General features: G+C 46.3%; 1 protein-coding gene across 1 annotated transcript in view; it reads right to left on the reverse strand.

Moving 5' to 3' along the window:
* The window catches only part of Myo16 (myosin XVI), a 351,974-nt gene that overhangs the window by 88,129 nt on the left and 238,110 nt on the right, over positions 1-25,735 (reverse strand). Inside the window, exon 28 of the mRNA XM_038326520.1 lies at positions 5,156-5,258. Within this exon, the coding sequence (XP_038182448.1) occupies positions 5,156-5,258 (103 nt within the window). The remainder of the gene's footprint in view (positions 1-5,155; positions 5,259-25,735) is intronic.

A 25,735-nucleotide genomic window follows, 5' to 3' on the forward strand; every position in this document is an offset into this window, starting at 1 on the left:
ATTTTATGTCTACAGTCTTTTGGCTGCCTGTGTGTCTGGTTCCCACAGGGATGAGGAGCAGGTCTTGAATCCTCTGATGGAGTGAGAGCTGGTTGTGAGCCACCGTGTGCGTGTGGGGAATTAAACCCAGGTCCCTCGAAGAGCAGTAAATGCTCTTCACGGCTGGGCCATCTCTCGGCCAAGCAGCTCCCTGTGGTTTTTAGACACGCTTTTCTGTGTTAAACATGAACAGGAAACCACCAACAAGAAGCCTCCCTCCCACTTTGTCCCGATTTTCTTCCCCTTTCTTTGAAATAAAGCCACATTATGTAAGGGCGAGGATTCTGAGTATTTGGGGACAGTTTGCCAGAAGCGGCACTTACCAGTTCACACTGTGAAAGGGAGCAGGAGTCTTTCTGGTGTAGGAAGGGGAATAAATGTGCGTGCGAAGGACACAGTGGGAACCGCAGGCTGGAAAACTAACCTCCCCCCCCCCCCCGCCTGGAGGAAAACTGTGGGGCCCACAGTTTTTACACAGATCCTCAGAATAATTTGGCCTTATTTACAATAGTCTATGCCCAAACCATACTTAAGTAGCATTTATACATTGTATGGTTATTTTTCATCACAGACTTAATGGGTTAATGTGTTTCTAGTAAGAATAAACAGAGCAAAATTCCACATGGTTCTCCTCTAAGACAGCCTCCTAGATAATGTTGACTGGTTTTTCGTGTGACCCAGTTAGACAATTCGCAGTTCTTGTGCGTCTATGTAAAGAACCAGACATATACTGTTGATGGTTTCCTATTCACAGAAACATGATTCTTGGTTCAGATGCAAACCTTGGGCAACAGCTGGGTGCTCCTGCAGGGATAATGGTCTGGGCACAGAGGACTCCTTCAGGGCCAGCCTGCAATAGGAAGGTACTAGGTTTTCCCCCATCTGCCCAGTGACTTATCAGCACAGAAGAGACACGGGCGGATTGCTCACTGATACAGGAAAATGGAAGCGCCTGAGATCAAAGCTCCATAATGAAGCACAATTTATCCCTTTCAAGTCCTGGGCCCTGAACAAAATGACTCCAGATCGCTATAACGAAAGGCAGAAATCAAGCTAAATGCGGAAGCAGTAACAAGGCTGAGGCAGAATCCAGGCTGGCCTCAGCAAAGCGGCCTTCCTACCAAGCAAACGGAGCTGGGCCCGCGGTTTCAGCTGGTATGCCGATCTGCCGGTCCAGCTCTCTGGGGCTCAGCATCCTCCCATCGACGCTGTGGCTGCTTTCCTCTCTTTGCATGGAGGCTTTATTAATAAGGTGAAAGCGTCGAGTAGGCACCTCCCAACATGCAGACGAAAGCACTGGCTATTTACCCCCGATTTCTCATGTACCGACCCCAGCCCAAAGATGCTCAAGGAATAAGCCACGTGTTTGTCTCTCCCTACCACCCCCATCCTTCTTCATGCGGTCATACTCCACTTCCTCCATTTTTATCTCAATAAACAAAGCCAACAGCTCCACAAACTGGATGTCTTGAACCAGGAGGAGGCTCTGTGCTCATGAGCTTCTGCAGCAAGCAAGGGGCACAGAGGACACAGAGCTCCGTATCCCATCATCCACATCAGGTGCCTCGAAACTGCCTGTTGCTCTAGTTCTAGGGGCTCTGATATCTTCTTCTGGCCTCTGCAGACACCCACACACAAGTGATACACACAGTTAGACACACATACACACATAAATTTTAAAAAACATTTTAGTGAAGAGACTTGAACTCCTGGTTAACACCTTTCACTTTCTCATAGGATGAAAAAAAAATGATCCTAGTCTCTTCTACCCGCTAGAGTTCCTTTTGAAGACATGAAAAATAAGCATTAAATTTAATGTTTACCAGGTAGGGAGCAACGTTGAGTGTCAACTGCTGCTTAATAAAAACACACTGCACCATGGCAGCGTGGAAGCTGCCGTCCAGGCCTGTGAATCCTTCAGCACCTCCGCTAAGCAGACTCTTGTTTATTTTCCTTAAGTTCCGAACTGATTCACAACCCAGAATGGAATCAAGGGTAGAACTTCTGGTAACGGCATATTTCAAACAAACGCTTTGCTTTTGAAACAGAGGACTCTGATTTCCCATATCAGAAATAATTGAGGATTTAACGCAAACTGTTTTCTGTTTAACTTAAAAGTAAAATACGAATAAGCATTATTTCTGTGAAGTCAGCTGTTCATCTTGCAGCGTGAAAGATCTAAAGGGTTCCACCTTGATGAAGCTGAACAAAATCCGTCTTCCCTAACTAAGAACACGGACTCATTAGCAGAAGTCCTTGGGGGAGGAAATCTACACATATCCCCCTCCTTGTTCCCCTCCTTTCGCATTTTTCAACTTTCTTGTGTGGGGAGAGGATATGGCAAGATGGCTCAGCAGTTAAGAATGGTTGCTGCTCATATGGAGGATCCGGGTTTGGGCTCCAACACCCATAGGGTGGCTCACAACTATCTAATCCTAGTCTCAGGATCCAGTGTCTGAATCTGGCATCTGGTGGCACCAAACACATGCAGGTGCTCACAAATACATATACAACAAAAATAAGTCTTTTAAAAGTGAGGAGAAAATAGGTTTGTGCAATGAGATGGAAACACTCTCCTATTAAAATACATTTGTTTTATGTTTTCAAAGTACCAATGTAGGCTTCAGTTTAACGCCATCCTAAGCTACTGTTTCAAGTATCCCTCCCGGAACACAGATTTGGGAAATCTGAAGCTTACTGGTAAATGTATATGGGCACCTCAGCCTCCTCCCGTGATAGACACCATCCTATACACCTGGAGTCCTAACTGGGTGTCAGCATTGGTACTCACTTCCCTGCTGCTCGAATTCTAATTGGTCTTAATAATAAAAGCCCCGAGTCAGATATCCCAACTGGGATATTTAGATTTAGATTTAGATATCCCAACTGGGAGAAATATTTTAGATTTTCTTGGCATCACAACACACACACGCACACACACACCAGTGAGTGTTTTTAGAGGAAAATTACACACCCTGAAACCTTTGACATCACGCTATTCTTAAGCCACTACTCTACAATCACCTATTAAAAAACCCCAGCCGTGATGAAGCGGAAATGACCTCAACTCCCCACAATCTCGCTAAACCGTACTCTCTGCGGAGCCCACATCGATGTCTCAGGCTCCAGGATGGGGCGCTGACATCACTCTCGGTTAGTAATTCCTTCCTTTAGAAACCCAGTCTCAGCGCTGATGTGCAACCATGACAACCCAGCGTGAGTAAGCGTCCTCCCTCAGACTGAGACCGAGAGTCCAACTTCCATCAAGATTAAATGAGAAGGAGAGGGAGAGAGGAGACAAAGGAAGAGTGTGGGCGGCGCCGAGGGAGAACCGGTGACGCCCCTGTGCCTGAGCCTTCTGCTCCTCGTTCTAGGTCATAGGTGAGCGTGCTTGTGACGCCAGCTTCCGCTGACGTACCGTACCGTGTGGGCCGTGCCGCTCTCAGACACGGTCTGCTATGTGGAGCCATCTGCTCCCTCTGCTCCTGACGCACTGCCATATCCACCCTGATCAATGATCATGCCCCTCTACTCAGAGATGAACAATTAACTTTAAACCCGAGGGCTGCGGTCGGTTTTCAGTAATGTACACCTCGCCGCCCCCTCAACATCCTCTGTGCCACCTGTGCCCTCCAAGGAGTTCCCGGTACCCAGGACCTCATTCTCCTCCACTCAGACTCCTTATTCCTAAGCCAAGGAGGCTCGCGATGTCATCTAAGGTGCCTTTCCGTCTCTGGTGGGGGCAGCCACGCTAGTTTGCCTTATTTCGCCCCGGTACTGGCTTAGCGGTAGCTGCCATGGGCTCCTGGGGAGCAGCTTATGTGACTGACATACAGACCACAGCTCTGAGATTCAAAGCCTGTCTGCTTGCCAATGCTCGGAGAGAGTGGCCCTGTGAGGTCAGTGAGATGCAGAACGAAGAGAAACTGAAGAAAGGGTGTACACACAGCGTCTCCAGCTTGGCAAGCCCGGATCTAACGCAAAGATTTTGGTCCACTCAACAGTCTTTCCTTACTCTGTGGGTTTTCTGACTTCTGCTCCTCTTTATGGGTTTGGATCCGAAGTATGTCACCTAAATGCTCAAGTGTTGAAGGCTTGGTTATTAGCCTGTGGCTATCAAGAGGTGGTGGTCCACCAACTCCAGTTGGAATGGGACTGATGGAACATGCGACCAAACCGGACTCTCTGAATGTGGCTGACGGTGGAGGCTGACTGAGAAGCCAAGGACAATGGCGATGGGCTTTGATTCTACGGCATGGACGGGCTCTGTGTGAGCCTTGTCAGTTTGGATGCTCACCTTCCTGGACCTGGAGGGAGTTGGGAGGACCTTGGTCTTAACATAGTGTAGGGAACCCTGATGGCTCTTTGGCCTGGAGAGGGAGGGAGTAGGGGTATGGGGTGGAGGGGGGGGGGGAGGAGGGGAGGAGATGGAAATGTTTAATTAAAAAAAATGAGAAAAAAAGAGGTGGTGGTCCACCTAAAGCTGAACCCTAGAGAGGGGAGGTTAGGCCAGTGGGGGCTGTGCCTTCGAAGTGGATGACACTGGGACCTGGGGGTCTCCCTCTCTGTTCTTCCCCTCCCTTCCTTTCCTCTCCTCTTCTTCCTGAATGTCATCAGATGAACAGCTGTGCTCTCCCCTCCCCTTCATCCCGTCTCCATTCTCCATGTCATGGTCTGAATGCCTCTGTTCACGTATGTACACTGTGGTATGATGTTCAGTCTGCTGCAAGCCCAAACACAGTGGCACCTGTGGACCGTGGACCGAAGCTGTGAGCCCAAGGAAAGCTTTTCTCTTTCACCTCCGTCCACCTCAGGTGCTTTGCCACAGAGCTGGGAAGGTGGCATGTACGCTACACATCAGATGCTTTACAAACTGCTAGCGAGCAGGTATGAACCGAGCAAAGCGTCCTGAGCCTGGTCATGTCTCTGTGTGGCTGTGAAAAGCGGGTGGCTAAAACCCATAAATCATACAGAACGACATGTTTCCAGCAAACACACCGAGGGCTGTGCCTTGCCAAACATAACAAGGCCATTTGTCTTTGCCAGGAAGGCTACTGTCACGACTCACGCCTTTAAAACCCTAGCCTTCCTTTTCCATAGTCTGTCGGCCACCAACCTGCCAGCCTTGTAACTTGCACCGCTGGAGAACAAGCCGGCATCTCTCCTCAGCAGGCTGACCCTTCTTCTCGCCCAGAAGAACAGAAGCCAGTGGCTCGTATCTGTCAGGGAACAAGCACAAGAATAAGTGACTGTCAGAGATGATCAGATTCAACAGGGCTGACTGACCACACCATTTCAGATTCTTGTATTTTATCTGGAAATCTCCAGATATCTCATCCACTAGGCACATACCAGCCAAGAGGGAAACAATCTTCTATAGAAAATTGTCCTTCATATGAGTCAGCTATATTGTTTTTCAACTTACATGTCATTTATTCATGCAAAATTGGAAGAGGATAAAAACTAATCTATTAGTTGCCATTTAGATATTTGGCTTGGCCTTATAAAAAGAAATCACTTTTTAAGAAATTCAAGCATCTATTCAATTACTACGTGAGGATAAATTTAGTTTGCAGTAAAGAAATATTAAAAGAGTGACGATTCCTATTTCGAGGGAGGTAGGTCAGCCTCCTCCCCGTATATGAGACACTGAGCATTTTAAATCCCCACTGGACATTCCTATTTTTAGAAATTATCTCTGAGTGTTCGAGTTCCACTCTCTAGTTGAGACTCACGGTGATGGAATGGTTTCTATAGCTCTTTCAAACATTTCAAAATTACGTTGGCCATTAAAATTTATCTAAATATTTTGTGCTTACTCTATTTAATTGGGTACATAAGTAAAATGGCACCATAGGAAGGGGTGGGGAAGAGAAGGGGAATAACAGAAGAAAGGCCCAGAGCTTACACTCAGATCTCATTGTCCTCAAACTTGACAATTCTCATGCCGAACAGTTCTGCAAGCTTATGGAAGTTCAATACAGAAACTCAAATTACGTATTTTTAGTTAATTTTTGTACAATACTTCGGTGTTCCGTCTAAAACATGCTGCAGAAAACTTGACACCTATGACAATAAGCTTGGCAGTCCCTTAGCCCGCTCAGTTTCAGGGTAGCGTGACCCAGCTGACACCTCCGTGTTGGGCGTGTGCTTCTACAGCCCCAGCAAAGAGCTGCAGGAGAGAGATGATAAGGATGACTGAGCTGGTGTGCAACCAGGGTCCCCTGACTCCCGTGCCAGCTCTCCTGATGTGGCTCAAGTGCAGCTGCGACCTAGAAGCATAACCCAGACTGAGCAGAAAAGAGAGACCATGGTCCACAGAAGCTCAACAGTCCTGAGACTGAGCAGGGAGAAGGGTCCTTGGAGAAGGACTTGGCCTGTTGACCTCTGGGTGACTGGGGCCCCCTTAACAGCCAAGCTGAATCTGTATCCGACGTAGGTCAGTCTGTACCCCCAGGAAATTCCAGGTACACAACCGTGACATGAGATAACTCAGATTCCCTTTTTATTCCCACGGATAATCACCTTGTTCCGTTTTGCAACTCTGTTAACTGTAACTAAGAATGCAATTGATACAATTTAAGCATCTGAACTTAGTCTGAACAAGTCAGGATGAACCCTCTTGCACTTGCTGCTTCTCTCCTTTTAGACAGGTTCTTCTGACACTCAACACTGAATAGTCCTGACATCCCAGCAGAAGAGACAAAAAGCGTCCTCTGAGGCCGTGCGGTGAGGACTGTGCTCCAGTGATTTGAAAAGCTGTGCCCTGGGCAGCTTGAGTGTCACCTATGACGTCGTCCCTTGACTAGAAGACATGCTCACATGTCTTCCCTGAGGCAGGTGGTGCACCTACAGCTGTCATAGTCCAGAGCACGGGTGCTATAAGACAGGACTAGCAACCCTGCCTCTGCTCTGGGGTTCCTAGGCAGGTCATCTCTCTCTCCTGAAAGCCCTATGTACAAAACATGTGCTCTCTATTGGAAGTCAACTGACTATTAATGAGAGATGCTTCTTGCTGGCCTGCTCTTCTCATCTCCCTGGTCTGGGACGGGGGACTATTGTGACTTTATCTCGTATCTAGAATTGTGGTTCTAAGTCCCCTCATCCAGGCTCAAGTAATCTATAAACAATTACAAACGGAAGAAGCAGGTGAGCATCTACAGCCCTCCCCCAGAAACGTGGAGGGGCCAAAGCAGCTGTAAGAAAGGAGGCAATAAGCCAGGCTCTTGAGAGGACTTCAAAAGGTGGACACAGCAGGTGAGGACAGAGTGGCTTGCAGGTGACCAGTGGGTTTTAATAGAGCCTGTGATCAAGAGACCTGCAAAGGCAGCCGGCATATCTGACTGCAAGCGTCAGCAGACTGTGGTGGAGTGGGGTTGAACAAAGATGAGGCCAAGAAACTGGCACAGGGTGGTGACTGGGTGCAGATGGGGGATCACGGGGAGACTGTACATGTGAGACTCCCAGGAAAGCACGGGGATACTGTACATGTGAGACTCCCAGGAAAGCACGGGGAAACTGCATGTGAGACTCCCAGGAAATCACGGGGAGACTGTACATGTGAGACTCCCAGTAAATCATGGGGATACTGTACATGTGAGACTCCCAGGAAAGCACGGGGAAATTGTACACGTGAGACTCCCAGGAAATCACGGGGAGACTGTACATGTGAGACTCCCAGGAAAGCATGGGGAGATTGTACATGTGAGACTCCCAGTAAATCACGGGGATACTGTACATGTGAGACTCCCAGGAAAGCATGGGAGAAAGACTGTACATGTGAGACTCCCAGGAAAGCACGGGGAAACTGCACATCTGAGAGCAGAAGGGGATTCCAGCTGGGGTGTGGCCAGGGGCAGGGACAGTTATCACTGAACGTTCCTCACCTCTCTGTTGCCAGAGGATTATCTGTGGCTGCTTCCTCCACTGCCACGACCCTCTGAAGATGGAACAGGGCAGGAATGGCCATTCGGAAACTGAGTCACTTCTTACAGTGCTCTGAATTCGGTGTCCCCACGAGTCTCCCATCTGAAGATGTTTGGGCACTACCATGCATCCCTCCTTTCTCGTACAACGTGACTCCACCTACCCTACCTTCTTTCCTTCTGAATGCCCACTTCCCACTTCGCCTGTCTCTAATAAGTGGGTTCCCAGGCTCCGACATCTCTCACTTGGGTTCTATGAGCCATCTTCATGTGGAGGAAGTGAGCACAAATCTCTCTTCCACTCTCAGCACCGTGAGTGTGATGGAAAAAAACCCACAGGAACCCAATGTCATACGGAATCCCAAGTGAAAAAAGCCACACCACGCTGGGGTCACTTTGAGGCCTCTGTGTTGGAAGAGGGACAGGTCGACGTGAACAGCACAGAGAAAAGCCAATGACGTGTGAGGTCCTAGGAAGGAGCAATGAAAATGAGGACTCAGGCAAGCTCTTCCCACATGCAGGGCAAGGCTCCTTTTAGTTTAAAGGGGCAGCTCTGACACCCTATTTCATAGAGCTGGGGATTTGCTGTTTTCATTCAGATTAACATAGAGGCTTTAAAATAACAGCTTTCAAAGGAAATGAGGAGGCAGGAGAATGGGTTTTCTTTGGGAAGTAAGAGCTAAGTAAATTAAGCTATGTTCTGTAACCCCCAGGAGTTCCTGTGAATTTGCTTGCTGAATATTGACTTTTCCCTTTACTCTCAAAGAAAGTTCTGTTGTTAAAGTGAAAGTTCTGATTTCTTTCTTTCTTTTTTTTTTTTTTTGACTGCTGAAACCCCTTAAAATTTTAATTATCTCGATAAATATTTATTGAGCATCTATTATGAGCAAGCTATCCTGCCAGGAAACGTCTAGATCAGCAGTGTGTGTGTGTGTGTGTGTGTGTGTGTGTGTGTGTGTGTGTGTGTAGGGGGCGGTTAGTGATCTGTGTTCTCTACCTGTACTCAGCTGTAAAGCATGGCTTTCCTGGAAAGGGATGACATTTCAGAAGAGAAGTGTTTTTCCTATCTCCAGAGCTTATGAAATGCATTGCTTCATGGTCATTACAAACCAGGAAATAATGTTTGGGAAACACCAGTTCCTTTTCCAGACCCACCCCAGTAACCAGATATGATAAAGGAAAAAGAAGCCCAGGAAAAGAAGAAAAACCATCCTTAGAAGTTACTGGAAGAGGGGCAGGAGTAGCAAGCTGCTAGTTAGCTGTTCGTACACTTGCCTCAAGCCAGAGTCACCTGCGAAAGGTGTCCCTCAACTGATTCCCTGTAGGCACGTGTGTGGAGCACTGCAAATCAGAGATAGTGTGAGAGGCTCAGTCCACCGTGGGCTGGGCCATCAGTCGGTTACATTAGCTCTTTCATGGGCTCGGCTTCAGTTCCTGCTTCTGGCTTCTCATGCTGACTTCCTTTGATGGTGGACTACAATATATAACTGTAAGCTTAAATGAGCCCCTTCCTCACCAAGCTGCTTCTGGTCAGAGTCTGTATCACAGCAACAGAACGTAACTGATGTCGCAGAGAAAATACCACGACCTTGATCTGCAGTGCCCAGCCCTGTAGCCCTTAGAACCTGCCAGTGTGGAGAACTGGCTGCGGGGTCTGGGGAACGGAGGGTAAAGGGCAAGATGGGGAAGGTGGAGGATGGAGTTCTGCGGGCCCTGATACAAATAAAGCACAAAAGCCTGCAGGCTACACAGAGATGGAAGTTTGGGGTGCTCTTGTTTGTAAAGGAAGGCAAGAGAAATGATCGAAGCTTACAGATAGTTGACAGTCCTGGAAACCCTCAATGCCTACAGTCCGCTCATTTTTCTGTACCTGAATTTTAGAAGCACTAGACTCCATTCCCTTGAGGACTTCCCCAGGGTCACAGCATGGCCTCTTCACACACACACACACACACACACACACACACACACACACACACACACAAGAGGTGTCCCACAGTGGGTGTCTGGCTCTGGTTTAAGAAGACTGCACTTGGTTCCCTCTGTGGACTCGCCTGGATGTTGGCTTTGCTCCTGTGTTCTTGCTCGCAGTAAACACTCACAGGTGTGGAGGGCCATTTTCCGGCTCCTTTCCAGCCATCACAGGGCTGAGCGCAGCTGCCTAGCAACAAGAGACCTGCCACGAACCCTGGAAACATCCAAGAGAAGTATGGAAAAGGGCACGGGTGGGCTTGAATATCACCACATGGAGAGTGAGGGTCAAATCGAGGGTCGGGGCTGGCATCAGTTACTTCTGTGCAAGGCAAAGGGTGTGAAAACACGGATCAAGTTGCAGAAGTGCCTCTCACATGGAGCCCCGTGTGTCCTCTCCGTGTGTTTGTTCAGCATCTCCTTCCCTTCACTTTGGAGAGGTTACCCCGCCTGCTCACTCTAGCTCAGCCTGACTCTTGGTGTGTGTGTGTGTGCACTCACTGCATTCAGACACCTACACAAAGGCTTTCTGCAACCAGATGAATCAGTTTTCTTCGTGTCCTCCTTTTCACCCCGAGCTTCCTGCGGCCTCCTTTTGTAGTCAGTGACAGAAGCTCTCTGTGTTGCTTCTCATCCCAGGGCCCTACATGCCCCCTTTGTATTTACAGGAAGGGCAACAGAGGTAAAATTCCCACTGCCTGGGAGAGGTCTGGTGTGTTTGTCCTAAATTTGGCTGTGAGTTCACTTTTATTACCTTTACTGGGACTCACCTGAGTCCTACCCAACCTCACTCTGGAGAGTGCAGGGCCCCAACAAGAAGAAAGAACTGTGTCAGGAAGGCCGCAACCCTTCTCCTGATATCTTGGAAGCAAGTGGTATCCTCAGGTAGAAGCAGGGATACATTGTTTCCTTTCTGTGAAAGTCTTTTGTAAACAGAGGTTTCTGTCTGGCCTGGGGACACAACCATTTGGTCCCAAAGAAATACACAGAGGCTTATATTAATTATAAACTGTTGGGCCTATTAGCTCAGGCTTATTATTAACTAGCTCTTACAACTTAAATTAACCCATAATTCTTATCTATTTTAGCCATGCAGCTAGGTACATTTTCCCAATAAGATATTCTTATCTTAGATAAGTTATTCTGGATGATGGCTGTATCTCTGCCTTTCTTCTTCCCAGAATTCTCCTAGTCTGGTCACCCCACCTATACTTCCTGCTTGTACTGGCCAATCAGTGTTTTATTAAACCAATACGAGCGACAAATCTTTACAGTGTACAAAAGCATTATCCCACAGCAGTCTTTTCTAAGCACCTCCTGGCTCATGAGCATCTAGGAGTGGGGTTCAAGCAGAGACCATGGAATGTGCAAACAGGCTCTCCATAGGCAGACTCTACCTGCATCCATGGTTTGGAATAAGATGCTATTGGGGAAGTGGTCATTTGTGGCAAGGAACAAGTGAGAGATGAGCCAGCTTCTGATCCCACCCATGGCCACAGAGTGTGAGGTGGGATCTGGGGACTGCCACAGTGGAGCTTCTCTGCCCTCTATGTGATTCTCTGGAGTTGAAAAGGATCATGGAGGAAGAGAGGAAGAGATTGAGGAAGATAAGAAAAGATTGACAGAATGGCTGTAAAGAACAGGAACACTCTCAGGTGGCTGCAAAGCCATCCTGGGGCCTCTCCTGGGTCGTCACAATCTGAGGGTACATTTAGAAGATGATACAACATTCTGGGAGAACCAGCAACTGAATCTAGTGCCAGGGTCCTTAATCAGTGTAGAGTCCGCTTAGCAAGGAGGTTGGTGGAAGACAGAGCTCACACCTTTCAGCCTTGTGCTTGGAAGGATAGAGACAACCAATGTAGGGAGTAACATATAAACAAGGCAGAGAGGGGCCAGAGCCACATTCCATACCTCCACGCATTTCCCTCTCACCCACCTGTGGCAGGAATGGCTCATATCACTAAGTGCCCACCTGGTCACGTATGTTAGGCATTTCTCTGTTCAATGATCACATCTGCGATGAGGTGTGACCCCCCACTCACACCCCAATGTCAGAAGCCCAGGGGGTCGGAAGGCCTCTGTGGAATCCCAGAGGACCTGCCCCCGGGCCAGAACGTTACACAGTCCCCTTCAGTGTGCACTGCCAGGGAGGGTCCCATGCTCTTCTACAGGGGCCTTTGCTCGGGTACTGACCAGCAGTCTGCACACAAGTGTGGCATGAGATGACGGTGTGCAGCAGCTCCACACAGCCACGTTCATTCTGGTCATGATTATGCCCACCGAGTGTTACTCCAAACCCCACGCATGGCAGGACAAGCTGCTTGGACAACACCAACTTTAACTGTATACCATGTGTTCATGAACTTCAAGGAATCGAACCCGGGGTCCCTCACACGCACACAAGGGAGCCGAACAGTGAAGAATAATGCTGCTTGATTTCAGATGCTGGGATAGGAGTGCCCTGATGCACACAGGAAACTGCTTTGGACCATCTGCCACTGGTTTCCATGACGACGTTGTTAAGCTCTGAGCTGAAGCTGGTCTCACCCCTCTATCTTGGTTGTGTGATACAACAACATTGGACTCATTTCAGAAATGAAAGTGAAGGACAGGCTAAGTGCCTCAGAGGGGAAAGGCGCTTGAGGCTAAGCCTGAAGACCCGAGTTCAATCCTCTGGATCCACACAGAGGAAGGAGAGGACCAGTTCCTAGGAGTTCACTGATAAAGGAAACAACAACACACATACACACAAATAAATAAAAGAAAATGGAAAGAAAAGGAAGGGGTGAAAATGACACCAGATGAGGTGTGTCACCAGGTTCACGGAGCAGCCTCACAGCATGAAAGGCTTGTCTCAGCCGGTTCGTCCCTGTGCCTGAGGCAGCCCACAGTACACGTATCACCCCCCCACCACTGGCCTTCCAGCATGGGAGTGTCTAACGCACGCCTCTCTCCAGGGCTGACCGTGTGATGCTGCTGGAATAACGGTCTTTGTAGACATGGGTCTTGTTGCCTTGGAGTCAGCCCTGCTTTCCAGAGGACGCAGAGCACAGCCAGCTCTGTGCACTCAATATAATGGCTTTATTTCTTTATCCTCTGTGCGGTTTGTGCTTTGCTGCCTGAGCCAGAGCTTGTGTGTATCAGGTACAGGAACAGCCTGTCTAGCTGGGCTGAAAGGAACAGATGTTCTCTTGTTTAAGGCAAAATGAGAGGCCTCTTGAAGCTATGCAGTTTAGATGCAATTACCCCATTCCTAAGGCAATTTGCTCTTTAATCTAATATTCACCAGGGCCACTCTGACCTGTTTCTGGGCAGGAACAGGAAGCTCACGCAGGTACATGGACTCATCAGGGTGTTTGTTATTCTGCTGCTCTCCCCCGCTACAGAGGAGACAAGTATGCTCTTGAAAATGGCTGGAAAGTTTTGTGGCGATTGCAAGAATTGCACGATTTAAAGAAGCAGATGAGTGTCACTAACACCTTCAGCGAGGAAACTGTCAGGAAGCTCAGGATGACATGCCAGTTTTCTACAGAGCGAGGCTCGCGTGCAGATCAGATCGTTCTATTTCAAGGGGGGCAGCATCGGCACTGTGTCAGGGCTGAATCAGGACGGAAGCTTCTGCTGGGGAACTGGACTATGCTCATTGTGGAAAGGGCTGATTTTAAAAAGCATGCAGCAAATATTTAGAAAGAAAAAAAATCAACATTTATCTCATGAGGCATTAAGTACTAGGGAAACTGAATCTTCTTCATATCTTAAAAGACAACTCTCATTAAAGAAATATAGTGACAATATTAACATGAACTGTGGGACCATTCAACTACAAATTTATTATTTTTGCTTCATGCAGCAGTAGTGAGAGATTTTTCAGCCATATTAAGAATTTGAATCCTGGATGTTTATACTTCGTGAGAAAATTGTGTATCAAACTGCCATTTAACACAAAAGTCAGGTGACATTTTAAATACCTTAGGGATGTAACTATATCATTATTCACAAAGAGGCACACATATCTGGAGGGAAGGTTTTTGTGTACATGTGTGTTTGTGAGCATGTGGCTCATGTATACTCATGTGTATACATGTGAGTGAAGACCAGAGGACAACCAAAGAAATGTGCACACATGTCTACACACATGAGTAAAGACCGGAGGACAACCTAAGAGCATGTGCACACATGTGTACACACGTGAGTAAAGACCGGAGGACAACCAAAGATTAAAATTGCTGCTAACTAGGTCCTGACAGAAATTAATATATAAAAGGTCTTTGGATGCAAAGCAAAGTATCTCACCTCATTGTCAAGCATAGAAGCCTACCCTGTTGCTTCTGTTCTTACAGTATTTCTTTGAATAATTACTCCAAAGACTACTTTTTCTTGGGGTTACAAACAGCAGTGAACTCAGGAGCCCTGTCAGCTGAAAGCTGGGTCTCCACTGGGCCCTCTGGGAGTTAACAAATCCTGTGGAGGTGTGAGTCTGATTGCTTTTGACTAGTGACTGCTTTCGCCGCCATTTGCAGAGAGCTTGAGATGTGGAAAGTTAACCAAGGTCAAGTAAGCCCTGTCCGCAGCAAATGCAGATGACATCCTCCCTGGGCACGGCCAATAAATCCTGTTATCACCAAATAAAAACCTCTAAAAGTTCCATTTTTATTTGAACTGGCAGAGACATCTGACACATTTCCTCTTGCAGAAATGGTAAGATGTGCTCCATTTTTGTGTCAGTCACGATTCTGTCCAGTTGAGATCACATCTTAGCAGAACAGCTTGTGGCGATAGGGACCCAACGAGGGACGGGAGTGATTTTAAGTGGTGGTCCTCCTATCTGAACACTCTCTAACTGCCACAGACAACCTTCTGTTTTGTGCACACCACCCTTCATCACTACACCCCAGATCTACACAACGATGAACTTTCTTCAGTCAAACTAGTTACAGCAGCATTTCAGGGTCCCTCATCACATAAAACTTGATGTTTCTGTCACCTGTGTCTTCTTCCGGATTACATGCCCCCCCATTCCCATTTAACCCCTCTTCTACTTCATAAATTCTTTACTCTCATAGGTATCATCCTCCTTTATTCCTACTAGGGGTACACATTCATATTCTCCAGGTTTCCGAACACCGCGACAAAATATCTGGCCCAAACAAATGAGAGGACAAAAAAAATGGCTGATGCCTGACCTCAGAGGTTCAGTTCATGGTTGGTTGGCCCCATAGACTTGGGCAGAATGTCCCGGCAGCAGAAGTGTGTGGCAGAGAAGATTCTTCACACAGTGGCAGCTAGGAAGCTGTGTGGTGGGAGCAGGAAGGAGGCAGGGCAAGACAAAGCCCACAAGGACGTTCTCCAGTGACCTTCTTCCTCTAGCTAAGTCCCACCTCCTAGGATTTCCAGATCCTGCCAGAACCTTGTCACTAGGTGGGGACCGGTGCTCAACAAGTAGCCTTTAGGAGGACAGTGCGTATGCTAGTTGGGTCAGTGTGCTCCAGCCTCCGCATTCCTGAGTCTCCCTCAGAGTCTCACCTTAGCACCTGAACACACTCAAGGCTGAAGCAGTTACGTACAAACTCATGGCTTATCTCTCACGCATGGGGGCATGCCAACCATGTCTCATACTTCTGAAAGATACTCTGAATGCCTGTGGGCATTCAGTTAGATCTCCCCAGGGCTCCTCAAAACCATCAAATCTCAAACCCCTGTTCTCCCCACACCCTGGCATTGGCTCCATTTATCACATCTGTCTCCTAACTTCTTCCCTACCTGGAAGCTGATTAGTCTTTCAAATCTACATCGCCTGTGTGTTCATGGCTGCATCTTCCTTACTGACGGCAGTATCAGCCATCCTTAGGAACAACATTCGCACTAATAATGCATACAGCGATATCAGCCATATTTAGGAACAGCATCTATACTAATTAATAACACATACAGCAATAACGGTACTTCCACACTTTCAGGTCTTCAGAGACCCTAGGAATAAGATTTAGGGCAAGAAATAAAAGATCTTTAAGAAGGAAGTGAAGGGGAGTAATCTCGAAAGCATTACACTTTGCTTGTTTTTATTTATGATTGCTCATTCTCTGGATGGTAAACGCTTCTGTGAGTTACATTAAGAAGGTGTATCTGCAGAGCCATTGGGAAGGCTTTGTGTGCTGGATGTCCTGGTTAGTTCTGTTGTCGCCTTGACACAAGTTAGAGCAATTTTGAGAAGAGAGAGATCCTCAGACTAAGAAAATGCTCCCTCCACTAGCCAGCGGGCAAGCCTGTAGCGCATTTTCTTGATTGACGGTTGATGTGGGAGGGCACAGCTCATTGTGGATGGGTCCTGGATGGCCAAGCCGTGGGAGCCAAGCCAGCAGGGGTGATGTCCCGTGGCTTCGACTTCAGTGCCTACCCCAGAGTCCTGCCTTGAGCCCTTGCCCAGACTTCCTTCCCCCATTAATCGTGAAATGCTAAGTGCAAGATGTACTAATCCTTTCCCCCTCAAGTTGCTTTTGGCCATGGCATTGTATCCTGGAGATAGAAACCCTAACTAAAATGTGTGAGAATGACCAAGACACACTTATTCCAGTGCTCTCTGTTTGGAACCCCATGAATCACGTCTAGTATGCCATTTTATACAATTTCCCTGGCCACTCACATTGGACGCCAACAGTGTATGACAAACGTCAGAGGCATTTTGTTTTAATATTAATTTCATGAGCTTTATTGCTAACCTGATAAATATCTGGGAATTGCGGCAGGCTATTTTCCCCATGAAGATTTCAGAGCAACACGTAAGAAACATTAGTGACGACCATGGCTTCCTCGGAGGTGTTACCATGTTTCAGGAGAGGGTCCCATGCCACTGCACATGCAGGCAGCATGGAGTGAGCTCCAGGATGTTTGCAAAAACACATGAAGTTGGGAGGGAAAAGCACTGGGGAGTGGAACGGGGAGAGCTGGAGGGAAGGGACTGAGGGCTGACTTGTTCAAAGCATGTTACATGTTACATACATGTATAAAATTCTCAAACTAATTTTTTATAAAAGCACAGCCTACTATTTTATTTACTTATAAATTCTGAAAATTCTAAAGATATTTTACCATCTTGGGATTCAAGAATTGAATAGGTTGAAGCAGCAGTATGCCATTAATAAGGGAAGGGAAGCGTCCCTGTTGTTAGATTCTATTGTGAGCAAGGCAGGGGTACATTCTAGCCAAGGTACTCTGCTAGGGAGGCTGGGAAGAGACTCAGAATGCTTAGAATTATGTTCAGAGTCTTGCATAGAAGGATACAGTTTTGAGCATTTGGTGACTGAAACCCTCAACCCACATTTCTCCACAAATAGGTCACCAGTCACCGGCTTCCTGGACAATATCTAGGCTGCTTAATTTTAACGTAATTAAAACCCATGCAATTTTGAGCAAATCCAGTGCTCACCTTCATTTCCTATCCAAAACCAATGTCTAGCATTGTCGCCTTATACAATACCAGCTGCTCTATGCTGACTTTTATTCAGAGACATAAATCTGTTTAGAGAAAGCTACTGTATATAATCTGAATAATCAGAGCAGTGTAGTGTGCCATTATCCACAGCTCATAAAAGTTACCTTCATGCCAATGTCCAAACATGAGCTCCAATACAGACAGGACTTCTGGAAGAGCTGGACCAATGAGCAGGTAACGTGTCCATCCAACAGCAACCAGGCATTACAGGGATGGCTTAGCAGCCATTAAGATTAACCTCTGTACTAGGTAGCATCTCACTGTTGGGATCAAGCACTGAACAATAAGCAACTTGAAGAAATGAGGGCTTCTTTTGCTTCGGGGTTCAGAGGCATGCTATCCATCATGGTGGGAAAGTATGACAGCAGAGCCTACAGTGACAGGTCACGCTGCATTCACAGTAGACAGGAGAGAGAGCGAAGAATGATAGACTTAACTGTCTTTCTCTTTTTCCCCACTTTGTTTAGTCTAGAACCCTAGCCCACAGGAGGAGATACCTGTGTTCAGGGTGTCCCTACTCCGTTCTGGAAATGCCCTCATAGATACTACCAAAAGGTGTGTCTCCTGGATTACATCAAAGCCAGCCAAGTTCACAGTCTCTATCTCCACACAACAATCCACTAAAGAGCAAAGGTCAGGCAGTGTCCCTCAGGACAGTGGACACTGAACCCAGTCATCTACAGACAGAAAGCAAGGAAATCCGGCCCTAATGCTGCCCCTGTTTGCATCATGGGAGAGTTTCCAGCCTTCCCTATGGAGAGGGGGCGCCAATGGATCCTCAGTCTCTTTAAGGCAGAGAGATGGACATGGAAGGAGAGAGAGAGAGAGAGAGAGAGAGAGAGAGAGAGCGCCCAGATGCCACCTCATGTCCTGAGCAGACACCAATCAACAGAGGCATCTAAATGAGCTTCCCGAGTCCCAGGAAGGATTAGAGAAATAGCCGCCAAGACAGGGAGGACAACGCTGTTCTCATCAACCAGGAACTACAATTCCAGAGTGCCCAAGTCCTGAGTAGAGCAGCCACTGGTTCTATATGAGAAGAATGAAAGAGTACACCCTCCCTGACAGCTACTCTGACTCTGTGTGACAATGCCAGGAATGGCTCGAGCACCCACAGGCTCATGTTTGAAAATTTGTTCCACCTGCTTGATGGAGGACTCCCATTGGCTAATAAAGAAACTGCCTAGCCCATTTGATTGGCCAGCCCTTAGGTGGGCGGAGTAGACAGAACAGGAAGAAGGAAGTGAGGTAGATGGCTCAGTCAGATGCCACGCCTCTCCTAAGTTAGTCAGACCACCTTGCCTCTCCTCAGGGAGACAGATGCGCAATGAAGCTCCAGCCCAAGATGGACATAAGCTAGAAACTTCCCGGTAAGGCACCACTTCGTGGTGCTACACAGATTATTAGATATGGGTTAATCAAGATGTGAGTAAGAGGCAGAAAATAATGGGCCAGGCAGTATTTAAAAGAATACAGTTTGTGTGTTGTTATTTCAGGGCATAAGCTAGCCGGCGATCAGGAGCAGGGCGGTGGGAACGCAGCCCGCAGCTCCTTACTACACCTGCTGGTGCTATTTCATAAGCACTGTGACCGTTAGGGGGTGGGACCTAAATGAAGGAATTGGGTTCTAGGCGCCATGTCTGAGGGCTTGGAGCCTATCCCTACTTCCAGACCCCGAAGTCTTCGCTTCCTGTTCCAGTAAGAAGTGAGGAAGTGAGTCTCCTGGCAGCATACTAGCCTTGCTGGGGGATTGCTGCCCACATTTCCCATCATGCTGTGGATGGAGGTGCCCCTGTAACCGTGAGCCAAAACAAATCCTTCCTGCCTCCAGCTGCTTCTTGTCAGGTACTGGTCACAGTGACTAGAGAAGTTAACTAACAGAAAGTGAAAAAGAAAAGCTCCAAATGACAACCTGTTTAATTATATACTTCCTTGACTAAACTATACAAGACCTGGAGAGATAGGAGAACAGAATCAGCCGCCCCCTTCCCCCCCCACCAAAAAAATTCTTAGCATCTGAAAGCCTGTTCCAAATGCACATCCCTACAAAGAAAACCAAACAAAACCAAAACATTTAAACCTCTGAGAAAATTATCCATTAATAGACGCAGATAAGGAAATTCCTAAGTTAGGAGACACTGCAAGGAACAAAAACCACAATAAAAACATGAAGAATTAATAAAAGGTCTGTCTTGAGCTTATAGAAATGAAAACTCTAAAAACTGGAACCAGGAAAAAGAAACCATAGATCGCTTTAGTTCAGAAATGGTTAGTCTCCTTGAAGACTGTCACGGACGTGAGGGAAAGAAGAAAAACCCAAAGCAAGCAAGAAGACATTGAGAACTCTGGGGGCTCGAGGAGAGCAGCACGCGAGGTCATACATGCACTGTAACCTTTAACGAGAGTATAGAGGAGAGGAAAGGAAAAAAAAAGTAGGCAAGTATTGATAAGATTGCTTTGAATTTGTAAGACCCCAAGCATCAAAGATCTGAAAAGGCAAGCATGTGGAACCCAGGGAGAACTCCACTCAAAGGCATCACGAGCAAGTCGCTCAAACAAATAGAGAAAACATCTTCAAAGCGCCCAGAACTGAAAGGCACGTTGTGTACAGAAGAGTGGAGTCATGGAGCACAGTCCATTTTCTTCTTGGGAAAAGGCGGGGGTGAACATGAACACCTTAAAAATACAAGAAGAAAAATGTCAACTTTAAGTGGCTAATTTTGTAAAACTAACTATTGAAAGTGAAGAGGAGGCTGAACAACTAGCACCAGCTGTGCCCTGGTGATGCTGCGTCCAGGCAGGGTTTCCTCTCACCACAACCCTACTGAGCTCCTGGAGGGGAATGTGAGCAAAGGGGCCATGAGCCTCTGGCCGATCTCTGGAACTCTGGCTTGGCTTTGCTGTGGCGTTACTGCTCTAAGAAACACGCATACAAATAAGTAAATAAACACGATACAGTATCCCAACACCTGCAGCTTGAAGGTCAGCCCATGAGTTCTCACCCTGTCTCACCAGAGACTTTCTGTCTCCAGGTCTGCCTGTCTTGCCCTCCAGCCTGCAGGCTGGGGTTTCCCGCTCCTTTCCTAGCCTGTATCTGTGTGTTGCAGGTTGAGAGGAAAAGAAAACATCAATGTTCCAGGACCCAGCCTGTGTGACCACTCTTGGGCAGGGCTCTTACCACAGACTTTCTGAGGGATGTGTATGACAGTTTCACACCAGGACACAGCAGTTGTGGGTCCTGATCCTTGAGCCTGAAGCAGAGACTTCCTGGGAGCATTTACACTAGTGTCTATACCTGGGTAATTGCTGCTCAGATGGCTGGACACAGTATACTTGGTCAATGATGAACTGGCCCTCAACTCTGTGCTGTTTAACCAAACAGGAAAAAAAATCTGCCTTGGATACTTGGGTTGAAACAGAAGAAAGTATCAACATTGCTAGCCAGACACCCACCTCATGATAGAAGACACAGAGCTAAACAAACCCACAGGAAGCAGGAAAGAGATACTGAAGTCTGAGAGGTTAATGGCATGGCTTTGAACAGTTATTTGACAGGAAACAATAGAGATAATATCAAGGTCTGTTTCTTGGAATAAATGCACACACGGATGGAACTCTAGCTAGATGGCAAAGAAGTAAAACAGGCCACACTGACGCGGGTATTTAGAAGCTGCCTGGCTGAAGCATTATGACTTTTCCCTCAGGCTCACAGGGACCCAAAGGCAGAGCAAGGGCCTGGCAACTCTGTCTTCGCTGTGTGTCTATCCTTTCTACTTTGGGTCCCATTCCTTTCTTCTGAACATAGGCATGTTACAGGGAATGTCTGTGTGACCTAGCTTATCCTCCTCCAATGCTGAAGACGCATAGATAGCTCATTTTTTTTAGCCTTGCCATTATTTTGGATTCTAGGTAGAGCCAAGCCTCCCTTGGACAGAATAAACGCACCCAGCAACTTTACAAGCGGGTGAGGTTGCGCGGTAAAACTGCTGGAGTAATTGTCTCTTGAGAACCAGCTTGTTTCCTCGACCAATAGGGACGTCCTCGGACCACTGTAGAGGTCTGGAGCTGAGACAGTGGCCAGCCACACCATGCCTTGACAAAAATGGCTTCGCAATGCTTGCACATCAGCCCTTTGCACACTTCCTCTCCTGCTTCAAACTAAACTTCATGTCAGTGACCAGAAAAGTAATGCGAGGTCACTAGTTTGCTCCCATTTGATCCTCTTTCCAATGTCCACTGTGTGTCAGGGTGCCGGCCAACCCAGTTTATTGGGGTTTCTTCCCTAAATGGCTCAATCCCCACATCAAGCATAAAATACAGGGCATCACCACGCACTCTACAGTCAGGAAGAGGATGGTACGGGGAGATGCTGGGTAGAAAGAACACATGACAACATGGTTAAGAGACTAGTTCCTCAGAAACCACAAACCCGGGCATAGTGGTTTATTCCTGCTCTCCTGGCATTGGGAACTACAGGCAGGAGGACCGTCGCGTGTCCTACCATAAGCCAGGATGCTGCACCTGAGAGTGGTGGATAGAGCCCAGTCAAGGTTTTCTTCAGCTGAGTGATGCTAGCCGTATCAGCTGCAGGGCAGAACCCACGGCCAGGCGTAAGTGGCCAACATAAATTCAGATTCCCATTTTTTTTGGTCTGTGTGTGTATATATAATTTTCTTTTGTTTGTTTTTTTTAAAGATGGAGAGAATAAAACATGAAGAAGTTGGGTAGGTAGGGAGGTGGGGGAAGATGTGGGATGAATTGGGGGAGGCTAAAAAATATGATAAAAATGTAAAAACATGAACTTCTCAAAAGACAAGTAGAAACACACACACACACACACACAGAGAGAGAGAGAGAGAGAGAGAGAGAGAGAGAGAGAGAGAGAGAGAGAGAGAGAGAGAGAGAGAGGTATGAAATTCCCCCACAGATTTGTCTACAGGCAATCTGATGGAGGCCATTTCTCAACTGAAGTTGAGAAACAAAACCTTTTTTCAGTTTTTTGTTTTTGTGTGTCAAGTTGACAAAACCCAGATAGCACAAAAACTACAAATGACCAAATAACCATGAAGAAACATCTTGAAATACAAGAATAAACTGAATCTATACTGAATGACCTTCCAGATAAATCTGCAGGTCTGAACAACTGCAGTAGCAAATTCACCCAAAAGTTTAAGAAGAATTAGCACACACTATTTTCTCCAACACTTAAACAATACACAGCGTTTTCTCTGACCCTGAAGATAGGCCACTGTGTTGGAGGAACTATTTGACAGAGAAATAACCAACGCAAATAGACCATCAGAAAACTCAGAACTTTACTGGTTAATGAACCCAATTCAATATTAGGCAAGATGTTGGAACAAAAAGTTCAGCAAAGACACGTGGGTGGTAATTGAGTCCATGACAGATGTGAAATGACCTTAGAGATTAGGGACATACAAAGTAAGTCACAAGACAATAGTGCGTCCCTTAGTATATCCAGATGAAGACAAACTCATCTTTTTGGCTGGTAGAAGCTACCTAAATAATTGGAAGAGCAAAATTCTTTATGTCTTTTGTCTCCTAATAATAACAAGTTGGAATGGGAAAAGACCCTTTCCTAAGATAGCGATCTAACATGGGCTGTACAAGTTAACCCTGCCCAGCAAGCAGGCACCAAATACCTGGAGAGCATAGAGGAAACCTACTTCAGTGGGGTGATATTATCCTAAGGGCTGAGTAAAAACAGGGGGAGAGCCAAGTGCCAGCATTCACCTCTCTGCCTCCTGACCCCAGACACAAGGTGACCAGCTGCCTTACATGCCCGCTTCCGTGCCTTCCCTGTGACTATGGACCACAGCTCCACGATAGCCAACTACATCCTTGCTGCCTTAGCTTTCCTTGTTAGGTATTTGGTCACAGCAATGAGAAAAATAATTCACACATTTACACATTTGGGATGTTATCAGAGAGTGTTTCTTCATGGGAACCATACCCAAAGCATGATCAAAGATTAGAAGTGAACATGCAGCTGTGTGTCGCTATGCTCTGAGATGTGTAATTCAAGGGTGAAAACACACTGTAAGGATGTTGGTTTGACAGTGGAGTATGTTTGGTTTAGAAAAGGATTATTCTAGATGTGTGGCTGCCCCAAACACAACTCAATGAATTCATTTTTTCCTATATAATTTTTAAAAGATTCTTCTTGGTAATTTAATAAATGTTAGACTTGAAACGAAATACAGGCTATAATTAATGAAAACAACTCAGCAAAGGCATGATTTTGTCTTCCTTGTATTGTTAGATCACTACTTTACCTCTGAGGAATCAATGGCATATTCTCTTTTTCTTGTCTTGCGATGGCCTCGTAGAAGTTCCTTCAAAACAAAGCAGATGACTTTCATCCAGGCTTCCTCTGATGGGTGATGCTTGAGAGTGGAACTTAAATATCGAGTGTCATGAGTGTCACATTGGGAAAAGGCCACACTGGTCCTCTCCCCAACCGCTCACTGTGTGTCACAGACACCATTTCCTACTGATTCCTCCCTCCCCCTATGTAGTCTTCATTTCCAGGGCTCTCCTTAATAAAGGGCATCTTCTATAAATGCCATTGTTTTGAGTATATTAAAAGTTCCTTTATAGCTTAAGTTATTAAAAATGTTTGATTGTTGTGGATTCAAGTTCTACATAGGTCTGAATAATTTAGTCATACACGGGAGATCTTTGAATAAAGACAAAAAAAGTTTACAAATATAATAATTTTATCTTGAAACAATATGTTTGTGTAAGATTGTGGATTTCTTGACAAGAACATAAATTACTTCTATTCTAAAATTAAATACTCCTAAAAGTCGGTGGCATTCATTTTTATAATATAAATATTTATCAATCGAGCTATCACGGAAGTGAGATTTTAGTCCTAAGAGGTGGGGACTCTCAGGAGAACATCAGAGTGTTCTGCAATTTGTGTGTTTTCTGTAAAGTGGGCCAGGTCTACTTGCATCTTTTCTAACTTAAAAATAGCTTTTACATAAACATGAGATCAATACAATTGTCTCTTGTGATGTGATGGTTTTATTGCTAAAAATATTCTAGCTGTACAATTAATCTCCAACTTCAGAGTATTCAGAGAATGTATTTAGTTCACTAAGCATGTCAAAAAACCAAAGAAAGAAACAGAAAATACAGTCCCCCCCTTTCCACATAATAAAGAAGTATGAATTCGTCCTATTTAGTTACTACGTGAGCAGAAATCAGCCTCAGAGAATGGATCAGGATATTTGCTTGAAAGTGGGAATGTTGCTAAATAAACTACAGACACAATAGCCAGGAACATTCATCCAATGAATGTTACAGAAAAAGGGTTAGGACCAAAGCAAAAGCTGTGAACTGCTCAGGTAATAATGAGTATGTTGCCATTAGGAACTTTGCTGTGCCGTATCAGTAAGTATTGAGTTTCAAACACAAGATACAGAGCTCACAAGGAAACGGCGTAGAAAATTACATCAGTTTCTTAAGTGTAGTCCACGCCACAGGGGTTTGCTGCCAACCATCTGGTGACTGGAATCGAGTGGCCTTTTCCTGCTGGGAATGGGAAGAATCTAGTGGAGACATAAGATGAGACCTCAACCCCTACACTTGGCCAAGGTGCCTAGCCCCACTCAGACTGAGTCAAAGACAAACAGGAAGGGGAACTCAGAGACAAGAACTCAGAGGCACCCGATAACCAGGCTTGGGATTTCAGTTCCTTTGGGACTGAGTATCTCTGCCCTTTTTAAAGCACATTAGTCTTTGAATTGTTAAACATAGGAGATTTCTGACATTTTCTTGTCAGAACCCCTCTTTTCTCTCATTTTAACATTTGCATTTATTTGGGGTGCAGAGTCCCTAATGAACTATATCAGGCATCTCTGGAGAAGGTTTGAAGTGAGGAATGAAATGTGTTTACAGCCCTGAGATTAATTCAGTGATGAACTGTTGACCACTCAAGGACTAGAGTGCAAAACTTACATTGTTTTTCCATTTTCCCAGAAGCTCCGAATGACTCAGGATGGATGGAGGGTCACTCTAGAAGATTACTATTATTAAGAACAAAACACCCGGCAATTACATCTATTTATTTACTTTGTGAGTGTATATGTGTGCCCTGTGCATGTTGTACACATGTAAGTGTGGGTGCACTCGCCTGTGCACGCATGTGTGAATGTCAGAGGTCAATTTCGGGCATCTTTCTCCACTGTTCCTCGCCTTTTATTTTCAGATAAATTCTTTTGGTGATTGAGAGTTCATAGCTCCTCTAGACTGGCTTGTCAGTGAGCCCCTGAATCCC

The sequence above is a fragment of the Arvicola amphibius genome, chromosome 4 (assembly GCF_903992535.2).
Source record: "Arvicola amphibius chromosome 4, mArvAmp1.2, whole genome shotgun sequence".
NCBI classification, from domain to species: Eukaryota; Metazoa; Chordata; class Mammalia; order Rodentia; family Cricetidae; genus Arvicola; species Arvicola amphibius.